At 50.0% G+C, this 14,761-nt stretch overlaps 7 protein-coding genes across 7 annotated transcripts; 3 read left to right on the top strand and 4 right to left on the bottom strand.

Annotated features, from left to right (window-relative positions):
- Positions 1 to 520: 520 nt before the first annotated feature.
- On the top strand, positions 521 to 1,846 carry N7462_011301 (uncharacterized protein; the record flags this gene model as incomplete). Its single annotated transcript, XM_057083015.1, has 1 exon — positions 521 to 1,846. The coding sequence occupies one exon, from the start codon at positions 521 to 523 to the stop codon at positions 1,844 to 1,846; it is 1,326 nt and encodes a 441-aa protein (XP_056928370.1).
- Positions 1,847 to 2,212: 366 nt separating this feature from the next.
- On the top strand, positions 2,213 to 3,868 carry N7462_011300 (uncharacterized protein; the record flags this gene model as incomplete). The annotated part of the gene is made up of 1 exon (XM_057083014.1): positions 2,213 to 3,868. One exon carries the CDS (start codon positions 2,213 to 2,215, stop codon positions 3,866 to 3,868), a length of 1,656 nt encoding a protein of 551 aa, XP_056928369.1.
- A 429-nt stretch (positions 3,869 to 4,297) lies between these two features.
- On the bottom strand, positions 4,298 to 6,482 carry N7462_011299 (VPS9 domain-containing protein; the record flags this gene model as incomplete). The annotated part of the gene is made up of 2 exons (XM_057083013.1): positions 4,298 to 6,090; positions 6,140 to 6,482. 2 exons carry the CDS (start codon positions 6,480 to 6,482, stop codon positions 4,298 to 4,300), a joined length of 2,136 nt encoding a protein of 711 aa, XP_056928368.1.
- A 424-nt stretch (positions 6,483 to 6,906) lies between these two features.
- atg15 (triglyceride lipase ATG15) lies at positions 6,907 to 9,026 on the top strand (the record flags this gene model as incomplete). The annotated part of the gene is made up of 2 exons (XM_057083012.1): positions 6,907 to 7,095; positions 7,152 to 9,026. Coding segments are annotated over 2 exons (2,064 nt in total), but the record flags the coding sequence as incomplete, so codon positions are not given.
- Positions 9,027 to 9,577: 551 nt separating this feature from the next.
- N7462_011297 (catalase) lies at positions 9,578 to 11,185 on the bottom strand (the record flags this gene model as incomplete). Its single annotated transcript, XM_057083011.1, has 3 exons — positions 9,578 to 10,822; positions 10,887 to 11,066; positions 11,135 to 11,185. Coding segments are annotated over 3 exons (1,476 nt in total), but the record flags the coding sequence as incomplete, so codon positions are not given.
- A 1,040-nt stretch (positions 11,186 to 12,225) lies between these two features.
- On the bottom strand, positions 12,226 to 12,672 carry N7462_011296 (uncharacterized protein; the record flags this gene model as incomplete). The annotated part of the gene is made up of 2 exons (XM_057083010.1): positions 12,226 to 12,479; positions 12,648 to 12,672. 2 exons carry the CDS (start codon positions 12,670 to 12,672, stop codon positions 12,226 to 12,228), a joined length of 279 nt encoding a protein of 92 aa, XP_056928365.1.
- Positions 12,673 to 13,488: 816 nt separating this feature from the next.
- Positions 13,489 to 14,688, bottom strand: N7462_011295 (uncharacterized protein; the record flags this gene model as incomplete). The annotated part of the gene is made up of 1 exon (XM_057083009.1): positions 13,489 to 14,688. One exon carries the CDS (start codon positions 14,686 to 14,688, stop codon positions 13,489 to 13,491), a length of 1,200 nt encoding a protein of 399 aa, XP_056928364.1.
- Positions 14,689 to 14,761: the final 73 nt, after the last annotated feature.

Below are 14,761 nucleotides of genomic sequence, written 5' to 3'. Positions count from 1 at the left end.
CGGATGGTCGGCGTGGCGGTGATAGATCGAAATAAATGGAAAAGATTTGTGAGACAAACGGACTGTCCAACACGAGGTACTGCGACCGGGAGGCTGGAATGATCTGACAAGCCTTTGGCACTGGCCACACACTCGAAGTGCCCAATATACCCGCCGAGAGTCCGGGGAAGGAGAGGGGGTCAGGGTGATCAGAGGACGACAGATAGCAACGCTAAAGGAGATGAAGGATACCGACAGAGCCGGACGAGACGGAAACGAGAGGGGATGAGGGAGGGGATCAAGTCGATAGGAGGTAAGGAGAGAGAGGAAGATATGTAAGGTGACCGGGCGATAGCGATAAGTGACTGTTTGCCTGTTTTGCTTGGGTTCCCGAGGGCGGTTCTCGGCCCTTCCAACTTAAATTCGCTCGGTCAATTAGTCAACTTTTTCAACGGCACGTCTTCCGTCATCTTCGATCCTAAGTCTTTGAGTTGCCGCGTCCGGCTTTGCTTGAATCTTTGCTCGCAATCCGCCGCCCCGCATGGGAATCGCGACTTGTTTAGTATATGGCGCCTGCCCCGTCGGCTTCCTTTTTTCTCTGCCACTGCCTTCCTGGCTGCAGCCGACGAGTACTCGGGTTGCGCAATATGATCGCCGTAAACGGAAGAAGCTTGACGGGGTCCTTGATGAGGATGAAGATGGTACGGGCACGATAGATGCTACATCGGAGGCTGATCTTGCTGGGCATTCCCAGATCTTGACACCTAACGAGACTCACCAATACCGAGTTGCTGGTCTCTCTTTGGACCAAGAGCTTCCCGGTGGGAATTTTCCCCACGGTCCAGCCAAAGACAGCCGTTCCGCCAAAGGGAAGAGGCGAAGTCACCATTTCAGAGACTTGTCCACGTTATCATCACCCATATACCCTCCTCGGTCTCCGTCACATCAAGACAACGTTCGTCTCCAACATTTAGCAACCCTCACCGCCATCTTACACCGTTGCTTGCTCCAAAGAGACTATATCCGAGCAGGGAGAGCATGGGGGCTCCTGATGCGCGAAGAATTTCGGGGGTTTCCAGCGGACGTACGAAATGAAGGCAGGTGGGGGATTGGTGCCGAGATTCTGTTGCGGCGCGGTCAAACAGAGACGCCAACCGGATCTCATCGTTTGTCTTCGGACCCTCCCAGCACCGATGATCGAACGTCTTTGCCTTTCACCAAAAAAGGATTTGCCGACGCGAAAGAATATTATGAAAGGTTGATCCTCAATCACCCCTTTACGAAAAGTGTCCCGCATGCCATTTCCGCTTTACACTTCTATTCTGCAATGTTCGGTCTGTGGGTGTATGTCACTCAGGAAGAAAGCAATGCAGCAAGACACAATATCAATCTCAACGAAGAGGATTCCTCCGAAGAGCTTTCGGATCAGGAATCCTCGGATGGGTTTGGACCAAATGAGCTCACAGGCAAGAAAAGAGCTCTCGTTGCTGCAGTGAGAGTTCAGGAGCTACAGCAAGCGCAGAAAATAGCATCGCGAATGGATATGCTGCTCGCCTCGCCTCCATACTCTGACTCTCTGGAACTGTTGGAGCTTCGAGGGATGATATCACTTTGGATTGGTGATCTCCTTGTATCTTCCCTCGCAAATCCACCCGGGGCTGTCGATGAATACGATGAGGATGCAATGCATACAGATGACCTTTCAGAATCTCTCGAAACTAGGCGTGAACAAAGGCTCGCAATAGAGAAAAGAGAAACCGAAATCCAGAAAGCCAATGATTTCTTTGAAAGGGCAAAGAAACATGAGCGAGGAGTTGCGTACAATCTGGAGCAGTTGCATATTGATGATCACTCGCCTTTTGGTTGAATAATAGTATACATTCGCTCAAGAAATATATCCATCCTAGCCCCATTCAATCTTTCAATTTACCCAAGGCCCGTAGAAAAAAGCAAATAAAACCACCACGCTGGGCTCATAGGAATGATAGATAGTTATTTGTTACCTCTTTTCTTGCTCGCAACTGGATTTTATTCGAACATGGAAGCTTCAAGTCAAGTTGCTGAAACCATGGGGTATGCACGTGACCACGTGGTGCTCTCGCGTCGGACATCCGGACAAACATGGATTCTTCACCTCCTCGACGAATTTTGAAAAAGAGTCTGGTTATTTGAATGAGTTTCTTTCAAAAAGACCCCGATTCACTCTGGGCCTCTAGCTGCTCATAATTTCAACATGGGAGTGGGCGATTACGTCCATTCCAAGGAAGCTGGGGCCCCTCGTGCTCCCGCCGACCTCCCTCCATCACAGCGTCAGTTGCGTGCCGAACAAGCAAAAGTCGAGGTGCCCACGCAGTATCTCAGCTCGCCAAGTGGTAATGGAAGATTTATAGCACGTGGACTTCCTAGGTCCCCAGGTCCCTCTGAGCGATTACGTACTCTACCTGAGAATCAAGCTCCTGAAAATGGAATGCACAGGGATTTGTTCGACACAGACGTGGAAGGGATTGATGATTCAACTATCGCCGAAGCAAGCCTCTTTGGATTCAGCGAAACTCACTCTCAAGCGCCGTCAACTGTGCAAGCGGGCGATGAAAATACATCGCCTCGGCCATCTTATTTACCTAGACCGACGCGTCGGTCTTACCGGTCATCTTTCTATGGTGGCCTCGGCGAAAAGGCCTTGAAGAAGGCTGGGTTCGATACGTCAGATGATGGTGAAGACACAGCCAGCCAATTGACTTCTTCTCTGGGTGCAGATGATGAGAAGACAGAAGAAATGCCGGAGCCGGCACGACCACCAGAGCCAGCTGAACCAACCCAGCCAGTTGAGCCAGATAATTCTAGCGAGCCTAGAGAATCAAGTGGTTGGTATTTGCCTCATAAGCACAGAGCTGCAGACGAACCTTTGAGTAAGCGTCTGGAAAACTTCTGGGCAGCAAGCAAAAGAACCTCAAAATCAGTCGACCAAATTCAAACAGAAGTACAACAGCAGGCTCATATGGGCCTTGCTACCGAACATCAACCGCGAAAATTGGGGCATATGCTTCCTCCCACTGGACCTAGGAAGATCACTCTTCCCCACAGCATTTCAGCAACACCGCGAACACGGTTCAGCCCACCAAAGCCCTCACTTTTGGATCAGCTTGATATCTCACCAACTAGGCATGGCTCCGAGCCTCCTCCGCAAGCTGGAAGAATGCTCAGCTTGACATCTTATAATTACGACCAGAAAAGCGAGGATGAGAGTGAACATGAGCATGGCATTGATGAAACTATACGCGTGATCAGCAGAAGACAAAGCGGCCATTCTCTCCATCCTTTCGATATCACGAACCTTTCTGATCTGGGCCGCGAGAACGACGAAATGATACAAGATCCATTCCTTTCACAACCCCCATCTGCTAGACGTGGCCGACGCAATACCGTCATTCATACGAAAAAACGGCAGCTAGAAGCAGATTACCCCCCACAGTTGCTGTACCAGAAATCTTTTACCGACCTTCAAGCAGAACCTTTCGAGAAGGCGCCTACGCCACCTCCAGTCAAGTCTCCACCCTTGCCATTGAATACCTCTCTTTCAGACGCCCAGTCATCGAATGACACCGTTTCTCAGCTTCTGAAGCTTCCAGATCAGGGCCGTCAGACATATTTGTCTCGCATGTCTGTTGATGAATGGGAAAATTGTGGAGATCAGTTGATCGATCGATTCAGCAACCTCCTTACCGAGATGAAGAAACTGCGCCAAGCTCGTCGCCGCACAGCTGCTGTGTTCGAAGCCGAGGTCAAACGCCGTCATGATCTCATTGATGCACAGAATTCAGAACTTTCAACCAAGTTGGATGAAATGAGAACTGGGGGTGCCGAGGTTCTTCGTGGTCGAAACGGCTGATTTATTTGTTACGTCCCCGTTCACTTTTACTCGAATCAGCTTCATTTCTCGAATTCCTTATTTGATATGCATAGCCTATGACTCACTCCATGGGCATGTCTTGTTCAGTTGTTCAGTGATTTTGTGGATTATCAGCTTTAATATGCATGTTTAAATACCCCTGGCGTTATGCTTTTTGAAGCCTATTCTCAGCTTTTACGAAGAAATGGACCAACATCGTTCTGAATCTTGACACGTCATGTTTTCGCTATAGATAATATGCACACGCACAGCTGAACGAAACCAAAAAAAATGCTATGACATCCCTAAAATTTATGTATACGAGATATGAAGACCATATTATGCCGCTAAACACCCCAAGTGACCTACAATGCACATCCCAGAGACGAAATTCTACAACACACGAAAAGAAAATGGAACCTGACACACCTATCTAGACCCTGCTCCTGCTTTTGAAAGTGCGGCGGCCAGCCGTTTGTAATCTTCTAGTAGAACAGCTATGTCCCCAACACGAAGATCACGAACGTCTTGCATCTCAATAAATCGTTGAATGGGGGGTTCGGCCCTCAATGGAGATCCAGATAACGAATTAGCAACACCGGCTCCGGAATCACCTGAAGTGGGTGATATCCTCAAGCGATCTACCGCTGCAGGGGAAAGAGACCTGGCATTCGGCGTTTCAGGTGTACCACGGCCAAAATTCTTGATCATCCCTGGGATGTGATTGAGAGGATTGAGCGTGTTACCGAAATTCCGCATGGATTCCAATGGGTTGGGGGTCATGGCAGCGGTCGGAGACTGAGCGGGTTCGTCTCGCAGTGAATTAGCAATGGACTTCTTGCTGCTTGCTTGGGTTCTTGCACTATCAACGCTTCGATCTCGCGGCGTTCGACCCCCACTGGATAGCCCTGTAATCCTTTGACTGTTGCGCGCTGCGTCCTCACTAGATAGGGCATTGAGCGATTCAATTTCCTCCGACGTAAGATTTTGTTGATTGGCAGGTGGATTGGCGACTAAACGGCGAGCATCTGCCAAAGTTTTCGGAACGACAGGACCATCTCCGGCCGAATTTGGCCCTTGATTGATCTGCATTTCCTTGAGGCGGCCAAAGAGGAAATTGAAACTGTTATCCAATGAAGCACCAATATTCTTGAGACTTTGATCTGCTGTATTGCGAACTGCATCGTTGGCGGCCTCGAGAACCTTAGCCGGAGGCTGGAAGAGGTTGCTAAGTCGTCGTTGCTGTGGAGCTGGAGATGGACGAGGACGAGGTAGTGTGGAAGAAAGCTGCTCTTTGGATTCTGGTTTCATTATTTCAGGTGCCGCAGAAACTGCCGTAACAGATGACGTGGTAGTTTCTTTTGACGGCTTAAAAGGGTCGAGTCGCTCTGATGACGGAGTTGCTGTTTCACTTGGAGTCTTTAGAGGACCCTCTTGCATCTCATCTGCACGTAGGCTAGACAGCTCAACGTTCTCCAAAAAACTTATGGCAGCTTCAAGATTTGTCAAGCAGTATGCTGTCTCGCCATCGATCTTGTTGGAAGATCTGAACCGTTGAATGAACAGCAAATTGCTGATAATGCTGATTCCATCGGGTGGACAAGTGACAAGAGAGTATATCAAGGTAGGTAGAATCTCGTCTGCGGAGGACGAGGAAGGAAGAAGTTTTGTCAAGGCATCAACGATTGCTTTATGAGCCGCTGCTAGTTGTTGAAGTTTGCCCAGAGGATATCGTTCTTCATTCATCTTTGCAAGGAAGTCTCGGGCCTGTGCAAGGCAATCATTTGCTTCATGCTGTTTTTCGTCATCGATCGCTTCAAGATCTATATCAATACCCAAGTCTTTCAGGTTGATCCCAACCAGAAGTAAGGCCGCAGTCTTCGAACGCAGTTTCTCATCTCGCACTTCGTCTAGCGTGCTTTTATGTCTCCAGATCTTGTCGTAAACAAGCTCACACACTCTGCGCTCCGCTGCTTCCTCTAAAGCAACCCGTTTATATTCAAGTGCCTTACGCGCTTTCCGTCGCTCTGCAACCTCTGTTGCAGTCAGCATTTGCCGACCGGTGCCACCATTTCGAACATCGTCCTGGGAGCGTTTGCTGGCTAAGACTGATAAAGCACCAGCCCGAGGTTTTGACTGGACTGGGACCGGGTCGCGATTTATACGAGATGCAAGAGCGGAGATGTGTGTGGCGATATGAGATTCCGCCCGGCTGTAGAAGACTTGGAACATAGAAGATATTTTATCGATAGTAGGAGGAGAATTATGTACTTTGGCGCTCAATGAGTTGATAAATCTGGTTGAAAAATGTTAGAGAAAGCATTTCAAAGCATTTATGGGGTACTTGGCCGACTTGCCGGTCCGTCAAGCTAACAAGTTCGATAGGAAGCTCTTCGGATGGATTTTTCACGCTCCGAGAGAGCACAAAGCCTTCGTCTCCTTGTCCATCACCGGCAGTGTTGGAGTCTGCAGAACTTCGCCTTTCAAACACGTCAGGACCATTATCTCGCGCGTCGTCACCCGGTGAGAGTGCCAGAGGCCCAGCACCAGTATCTGCCTGGCCAGTGGCTGACGATTTACCCGGCGTTGAAGACTGCGTGTCCGGGCTCTCCATCCTTGAAAACGACTGCCTTGAATGCAAAAGATGGTGGTTAGAACTATCGTCGGAGGGGCCAGACATGCTTGGTCAAGGGGCGACCTGGCCCTATAGGGCACTAGTCGTAAGTGACTCCGCCAGGCCCAGCTGATAGGTTCATACAGATCGGAAACCTAGCGCTTCCCAATGTTGGGCTGATGCCCAGCAGCAAGATGAATTGAGGGGGGCCTCGCACGCAAGCACTTGACGACAATCAGCACCAATCACAAAAGCAAAGGACAATTCCGTTGCTTGTCAGCAGCTCCGGCAAAACCGCGCGAGATCCCGGCGCGTCACGGGGGTACCTATCACGTGCGGATCACCTCCGCACTGCGTCACCCGCGCGATAAGCTATGATAGTCCGCCGCCCATCTTCGGCTTCCCTGTATCTCCTTCTCCCAGCATGGCTCGGTCTCAGCGGTCTCGAGGCCGGCTCTGGAAGGGACCTAGCTTTGCTGGTCTCTTCGTATCATCTGTACTTCTCCCAACGGCGACACTGGCCTACTATGACCTCCCCGCTCTCCAGGTCCCCATCCTCCCGCCCCAGATACCCTTGGATGGGCCAGAGCTCTCACCCGAAACACATGAGTTTGTAGGTCACACCACTCAGAAATTTACTCATGCTAGCCCCAAACTTACCATACATAGTCACTTCGTCATATTTTCCAGCGAGGCGCTCGCGATTACCCTGACCTCCACGCCAGATTAGATGTCCAGCCAGAAACTCAACTTTGGACTGTTTCAGAAGATGGCAAGAAAGAGGAGCTCATCACAAAACAGCAGCCTTTAGTTGCTTCCTCCCATCCTATGACGATACAACGTTTGGCAGATCGACGCGTATCGGTCATACAAGATCACCTTGAAGCTGCCCGTTTCTGGGGTCATGCCCAAACATTATCGCCATCAGAATGGGTTATAGACACACTCCCTGGGCCGAATATTACGGATAAACAGACTGTTCTTACTTTTGCCAAAATGGCCGCGAACGATTATATCGAGGTACCCGGTACAGGAGAATGGAGAGCAATCCATGGAAAGTTCAACTGGACAGGAAGCTTTGGATGGAAGGGAGACGGGCTCCGGGGGCATATATACGCCGATAAGACGAACTCTACGATTGTTATCTCTCTTAAGGGAACGTCGCCCGCTCTTTTTGATGGGGCCGGTACAACTACAAATGACAAAGATAACGACAATCTATACTTCAGTTGCTGCTGCGGCCAAGGAGGCTCCTATCTTTGGAGACAAGTCTGCGACTGCCAAAATGCTACCTACACTGCGAACTTGACGTGTATCGAGAAGGAAGTGGTTCGCAAAGATAGGTATTATGCCTCAGTCATTGAGCTCTATGGTAATGTGACAGAGCTCTACCCCCAATCTAAAGTCTGGTTGACTGGCCATTCCCTCGGAGGTGCTATGACCAGCTTGCTGGGTCTGACATTCGGGTTGCCAACTGTAACATTTGAAGCTGTTCCCGAAGCCCTGCCTGCAGCCCGTCTAGGTCTCCCCAGTCCACCCGGCTATGACCCGCGACTTCCACAAACGCGGCAGTATACAGGTGCATTCCATTTTGGCCACACGGCTGATCCGGTATTTATGGGGACTTGTAATGGAATTAACGCAATATGCACATGGGGTGGCTATGCGATGGAGTCGGCATGTCATACCGGCCAAATGTGCGTCTACGACACTGTGGCAGACAAGGGTTGGCGAGTTGGCATCGGCACTCATAGCATTCAGAATGTGATATCTGATGTTCTTGAAAAATATGACACTGTCCCACCATGCCTAGCCGAGGAGGAATGTTACGACTGTGTGTTGTGGAAGTTTTTCAGAAGCAACGGCTCTGAAATTACCACTACTACAACGACAACTACCACATCATCTACCGCCACAAGAACATCTACATGCAAGACTCCAGGTTGGTGGGGTTGCCTTGACGAAAGCACCACTGCCACAACCACGACCACGACAACCATATCTACAACTACCACTACTACATCGACATGCAAAACTCCTGGCTGGTTCGGTTGTAACGACCCTACATCAACGGTTCCTTTCACAACGTCAACCGCGAGCTCGACATGCAAAACCCCTGGTTGGTTCGGCTGTAATGACCCCACTTCAGGCACTACGATTACTGCAACACCGGCACCGACAATAACTACAACAGTCCCGACTGCAACATCAACGACTTGTCATGACCCCGGTTGGTTCGGTTGCAATGACCCAGCTAAAACTACAACTACAACAGGCAACGGCTCAAAACCGCATTCTATCTGCAAGACACCTGGTTTATTATGGGGATGCTGGGATGAACCAACATCCACGTCTTCACGCACATCGGCTCCTACATCAAGTTCTACAGCCTCTTGCAAGACCCCTGGATTGTTATGGGGATGCTGGGATGAGCCAACTTCGACACCTGGTATTACATCCGCTCCAACCTCAACAGCGACCACCACATCTACCAGCTCGCACACATGCACTCACAGCATCATCTTCGGACTTATATGCCTCGACCCGTGAGTTGTTACATACATAGAACTAAGCTGCGATCGATCGCCATTCAAAGTGCTTCTGACAGCCGGTTGACCACGCCTTGGTTGTATTTGAACTTGGCGTATACATAACACTACTGCCACTTTAGCTAGCATTTTCTCTTCAGGGCTTGAGTCCGATCCATGCGGGCATGATTTGAGAAGCGTTACAATTTCGGGAGTTAATTTGGGTTTTTGATATTTTCCGGATCTTTCGTTCAAGAACCAAGCGAGAGGGAGCGGGTGAGATTTGCTTTTATTTTAACATTTGATATCCGGCCTCCCCTCCCCCTCTAGCGCCCTAGACTTTCGCATTTTCTCTCGTTGGAAATAAACCTTTTTTGGAATTAGACAACAGAAATCTGAAAGGTGCCTTTCCACGCCCCAATACAAACTTGGATGTGTAGTACCGGTTACCAATATAGAAATGTTCTTGGAGATCTCATGTCCGTTATCCGGAGGTTAAGTCATCATTTGGATGCAGATAGATAAAATAACTATAGATGTACAATAACAATGCCAAAATAGAACTTTCTACAACCGAGCGGACGGAGCCACGTTGGCCTCGGTAGCGGCCTCGATGCGGACACCGAGATCCTTGTTCACACGGCGGAACATCCCATAGGTCGCCTTGCGAACACGCTCATGAGCTCCGCACAGATGACCAGAGATGTTCTTCACAAAGTTCTCCTGCTGTCCGGGCGTACGGCCCAGGACCTGCCAGAGACCGTTCGCCTGCACGAAGTCTTCATCCGTGACGGGAATCTGCTCGGCCACCGCGGCACCGGTCCATTTCTCGTGCTCCTGGCTCGCTTTGACGGCCTTGTAGGCCAGAGGCCGGAAGGTGGAGGGGTAGTTCGGGTTTGCGCCGTAGTTGCCATTGACGTTCATGGCGCCATCGCGGTGCCAGGGGCTGAAGGCGCGCAGCGGGCAGTTGACGGGAATCTGCTCGTAGTTGCCGCCCAGACGGTGGCGGTGGGTGTCCGGGTAGGAAAAGAGACGAGCTTGCAAGACCGGGTCGGCAGATGGCTCGACGCCGGGGACCAGGTGGGATGGCGAGAAGGCCGCTTGCTCGATCTCCGCGAAGTAGTTCTGAGGGTTCTGGTTCAGCGTGAAACGGCCGAAGCGCCGTAAGGGCACCTCGCTTTGTGGCCACACCTTGGTCAGGTCAAACACGCTCCAGCGGAACTTCTCGGCCTGCTCGGGCGAGAGTACCTGGACGTAACAGGTCCATGAGGGGCACTCGCCGCGCGCGATGGCATCGAACAGGTCTTGAGTGTGCCAATCAGGGTTTTCAGCCGAAAGCTTGGTCGCCTGCTCGTTGGTGAAGGTCTTGTTACCCTGGTTGGTCTTGCAGTGGATCTGCACATAGTTGAAGGTGCCGTCGGGCTTGATCCACTTGAACGTATGGCCTGAGTAGGCGTTCATATGGCGGTAAGAGTAGGGTGTGCCCCGGTCACTGAACAGGTGCATCACCTGGTGAACGGCCTCCTGGTGGGTCGACAGGTAGTCCCAGAACATGGTGGCATCTTTGAGATTGGTTTGAGGGTTGCGCTTTTGGGTGTGGATGAAGACGGGAAACTTGGCTGGGTCACGGAGGAAGAAGACTGGGGTGTTGTTGAACACCCAGTCCCAGTTGCCTTCCTCGGTATAGAACTTGATGGCGAAGCCGCGCGGATCGCGAGCACTGTCCGCAGACCCCTTCTCACCTCCGACGGTCGAGAAACGGGTCAGTAACCTAGTCTTCTTGCCCACTCCCTTCAGCATGTCGATCGTAGTCTATAGTTTCCGGTCAGTTGGCTGGATCTGTGGTGTATGCGAAGAATGCTTGACGGATACAAACGATATCGCTGATGTCGTCGGTGACTTCGAACTCTCCAAAGGCACCGGCACCCTTGGCGTGAACCACACGCTCGGGGATACGCTCCCGGTCAAAGTGAGCTAGCAGATCGATCAAGTGGAAATCCTGCAACAGCAGTGGGCCGTTGGAGCCCACGCGCTGAGCAGCCTGGGGATCCATGACCTAAATGATATGAGATTCGCGTTAGACCGGAGACGCCAGGTTCGAGAAGATTCGGGGATCTGCTGTACCGGACAGCCATTGGAGGCCGTATAGACCGGAGTCTCGTCATAACGATAGGTCTCTAAGGGAACAAAAGATGGTCAGTTCCTGTTCCGGCCTGTATCGGTTGGAGGGGATTTCATACTCGGCTCCTTGTCTTGGCCCATGATGACGAAGATGGTCAACCAGATAAATATGAATGGAGCCCAGCTTCACGGGGGAGACCTGTATATATAGCCATCGCTTTTCAACGAGGTGGGGAGGGGAAAAACATGAAGCCATGGGACCCACTGCGGTGTTGGTATGGGTTATCTCTGGGCTATTCGCCGCGCTCTGGACAACTAATACTAACACTACTTCCACTCTGGATCGAGATTGATTCCAGGCTAATCAGACTTTGTTCTTTATGCTGGCTATGATCAGCGCCTTCTTCATGCCGAACAATTCTGGTGAGATGGCTACGAAACCGTTACTGCGGGACATGCAATAAGCTCCACACCCAATCAGCACCCGGCCGAAGTCAGCGATCTAGCAAGATTTGACATCCGAGAATTCACGATTTATCCTACGGACTAGATCAGACCAGACACGCACAATTTGGTCAATCGACCCTGTCTAGATCAGGCTACTTATCAAAGCAGTCATTCTAGGGTCTCCGTATTGCTACATCCCTGCCGACCCCACCGTCAGGCTATACGTTTCAAAGACGGAGCTATTCCAATCCAGCAGGTCGATCCGTCAATTACGAACTACTATTACTTGGGGTCCTCCGGGTGCGTGGCGCCCCACCACAGCTTGTCGGCGGGAAACTCCGGCCTCCGTGAGCCGGCATCCCGCTGCGGATCGGAATCTGCCTACTGGTGCATTCCAGGTGCATTAGACTCCTTCCGAGATCTTCATCCAAACCCTAATGCGGTCTTCAAGTCCTGAGAATGGAGTGCCTTAGGCTACTTTGCGTGATATGCTCAATATCTTTGATTGGGGCTGTGATATGATTTACAGAAATGGATACCATATACGAGCTGTCCAATTTTCAACAGTGATCCGGTGTGCCCCAGTTCACTCATGTATGACCAGTCAGGACTCAATCAAATGCCCGAAGAGCCGTGACCCCCGGAGTTCAATCATTTTCCAGCTCAGGGAGTCGTTCCTCTTCTTCCTCTAATTCACCACCACCCATGGCATTGTTGACCGATCGACCGAGGCCCTTGGTTGCATTCCCAAGTCCTTCGCTCGCTCCGCTCACTGTCTGGCCCAAGCCTTGTGCGGCGCCGCCAACGGTGCCGCCCAGACCACTCACAACATTTCCCACGGTGCTGGAGGCGCCGTTTACCGTCTTGCCGACCATCTCGCCGAGACCGCCGGTAAAGCTGGCTGGAAATCATACCATCGATGTTAGCCAAGTTGTTTATAGACATAATATAGAAACAAAGCATGTAGGAATTGTAAATGCCAAGGGGGTGGATTTCATAATAGGGATTAGGACATGACCATAAACATAGACTCGGGATCAAAATAGTGTAGTGAGTGTAGTATACTCACGGTTTCCCTTGTTACTGGATGACATGGCGAATAGTTGAACGTCAATCTTGATACACATCAAATTAATGGAGTAGGCAGGGCGTAGTCCTTGTGCTTCAAAAAATATCTATGCGTTACTGTTCAGGAAAAGAGGACTCGCATTTAATGGTTTGGAGTGCTGGCAGAACCCTCTGCCTCTCGCCTCTCTCGGATTGCGATGATCTCATGTCGCCTCTATGGCCACCACCTGTGGCGCGACATGGTGAATAAGCATTTTGAGTACAAATAGCAACAATTTTATCGTAAACATAAGTCATGAAAAATAGTGGAGTTCGATTACTGTGGGCATATCGTCATATTGTTTTCAAGGCCGACTGAATTTGGATTCCCTGGAGGGTCCGTACTTGTGAACCATCGGTCAAGCCGAGTTGAGGATGCTGATAAGATTTCCCTGATTCCATTTGAATGGCATATCAACTAGCCGAGAGCCAAGCAAACAGTATCATCACCTCCTAAAATACGCTAGAGCACTATCATTCGAGAATGACCGAGGACGCCGCGGAGTTATCGAAATCAAGTAATTGTATAGTGATGCCTATTTCCTCGTATATATATAGAGGTTGCTACATCTTTTACTCTCATTGTCTCAACATCATATGTTGGCTATAGATTACTTTGGATCTAACAATAACATTTATCATAATCGCTCCTTGGAAGCTTTTTCGGGCAATACTCATAATCTACTTGACTCCACATTCTGTCAACTTTGGGATATGCCTCTCTGTTGTGGTCATCGAAAATGATTCTTCAAATTCAGTCACGATACTGAAATAGTAGAGTATGCTATCTCTAATTTCGATTATCACTCTTTCTTTTCTTCTTCGGCAAGTTTCTCTATCTGCTCTTTTCTTTTCTTCAGTACTTCCTGAACCTCTTCGAAGGTTTCCTTGACCACGTCCTTAGCTTCACCACCCTTTTCATCCGCAACTTTCTGCAAAGATTGAATTTGTGGAATAATGTTCGAGCCGCCAGGAATCATCTTCAGCCACTTGTCCAAGTCTTCAAAACCAACGTTCGAAGCTTGATTGACCTTGTCCTTGACAAACTTCTCCAGGTCTTCGGTCTTGCCAGAAGAAGCACTCTCCTTTATAAGACCCCAAAGTTCCTGGAAATTTCCTTTCTTCAAAGCCTCGGCATTGTCTTCGACCAAGGACTTTACCTTGGGGTTCTTGTCCAGGAACTGTCGAGACTCTTCGAGACCTTTCTGCCAGGCCTCATCACCAAGCTTTTGTATGTTGGCCTTCTGGTTTTTGATCAGATTTTTGATCTCTTCTGCGGAATCAGCACTAGCCCCCTTTTTAATGATATCGGAGATTTGTTTCCAAGTTTTGTTAACCTCCTCCTTCGCTTGAGGTCCATATGTATCACCCAGCTTCTTCAGTTGATCGAAGCTACCGCCGATCTTCTCCTTTAGCTGGGGATGGTTGTCCAAAACATCTTCCACAGATTCACCAGATATTTCGAGGAGACGGTCAAGATATTTCTGTAAAATGTGGAAAGTCTTGAATGCGGTGTCGGTGTCAAACCCGCCTTTGCTAGAAACATCACTCAGCTCATAATAGGCATCTTTGACCACTTTATCAAACTCCTCGGCGTGCTCATCTCGGATCTTTTCGAGGTCATTGAAGGCAGAGTCGACATAGGGACGGGCACCAGGAATGAAGACCGCATAGCGATTGACCGTGCTCTTCAACCAGGCGTACGCTTGCTTTGGTTCCGGCGCTTTCTCAGAAATCCGTTGCTTGGCTTGCTCGACGTACTCCTTCACTTGTTTGTTGGAGTCGACGAGTGTTTTCGCACCAGAGAAGTAATACCAAGCATAACCAGCGGTGAAAGCGACTGCGCCGCCAGCAACACCACCAACGAGAGCTGGATTGCTACCGGATGTACCGGAGTTTGATGAAGTGGATTGGAATCGAGAATTCACAAATCGTGACTTAGATTGACTGCGAATGTGCTGCTTGATTGCACCGGTAGCGGATCGAGGCGTCCTTCGAAACATTTTCAATAGTCCAGAAATTGCAGAGGCAGACAGGGGGGTGGGAAGGCTCAAGCTTCAGAGGTGGATTAGATGC

Source organism: Penicillium macrosclerotiorum (assembly GCF_028827735.1).
Source record: "Penicillium macrosclerotiorum strain IBT 26536 chromosome Unknown utg000011l_segment0_segment0, whole genome shotgun sequence".
NCBI classification, from domain to species: Eukaryota; Fungi; Ascomycota; class Eurotiomycetes; order Eurotiales; family Aspergillaceae; genus Penicillium; species Penicillium macrosclerotiorum.
This window is presented reverse-complemented; position numbering and strand designations above follow the sequence as displayed.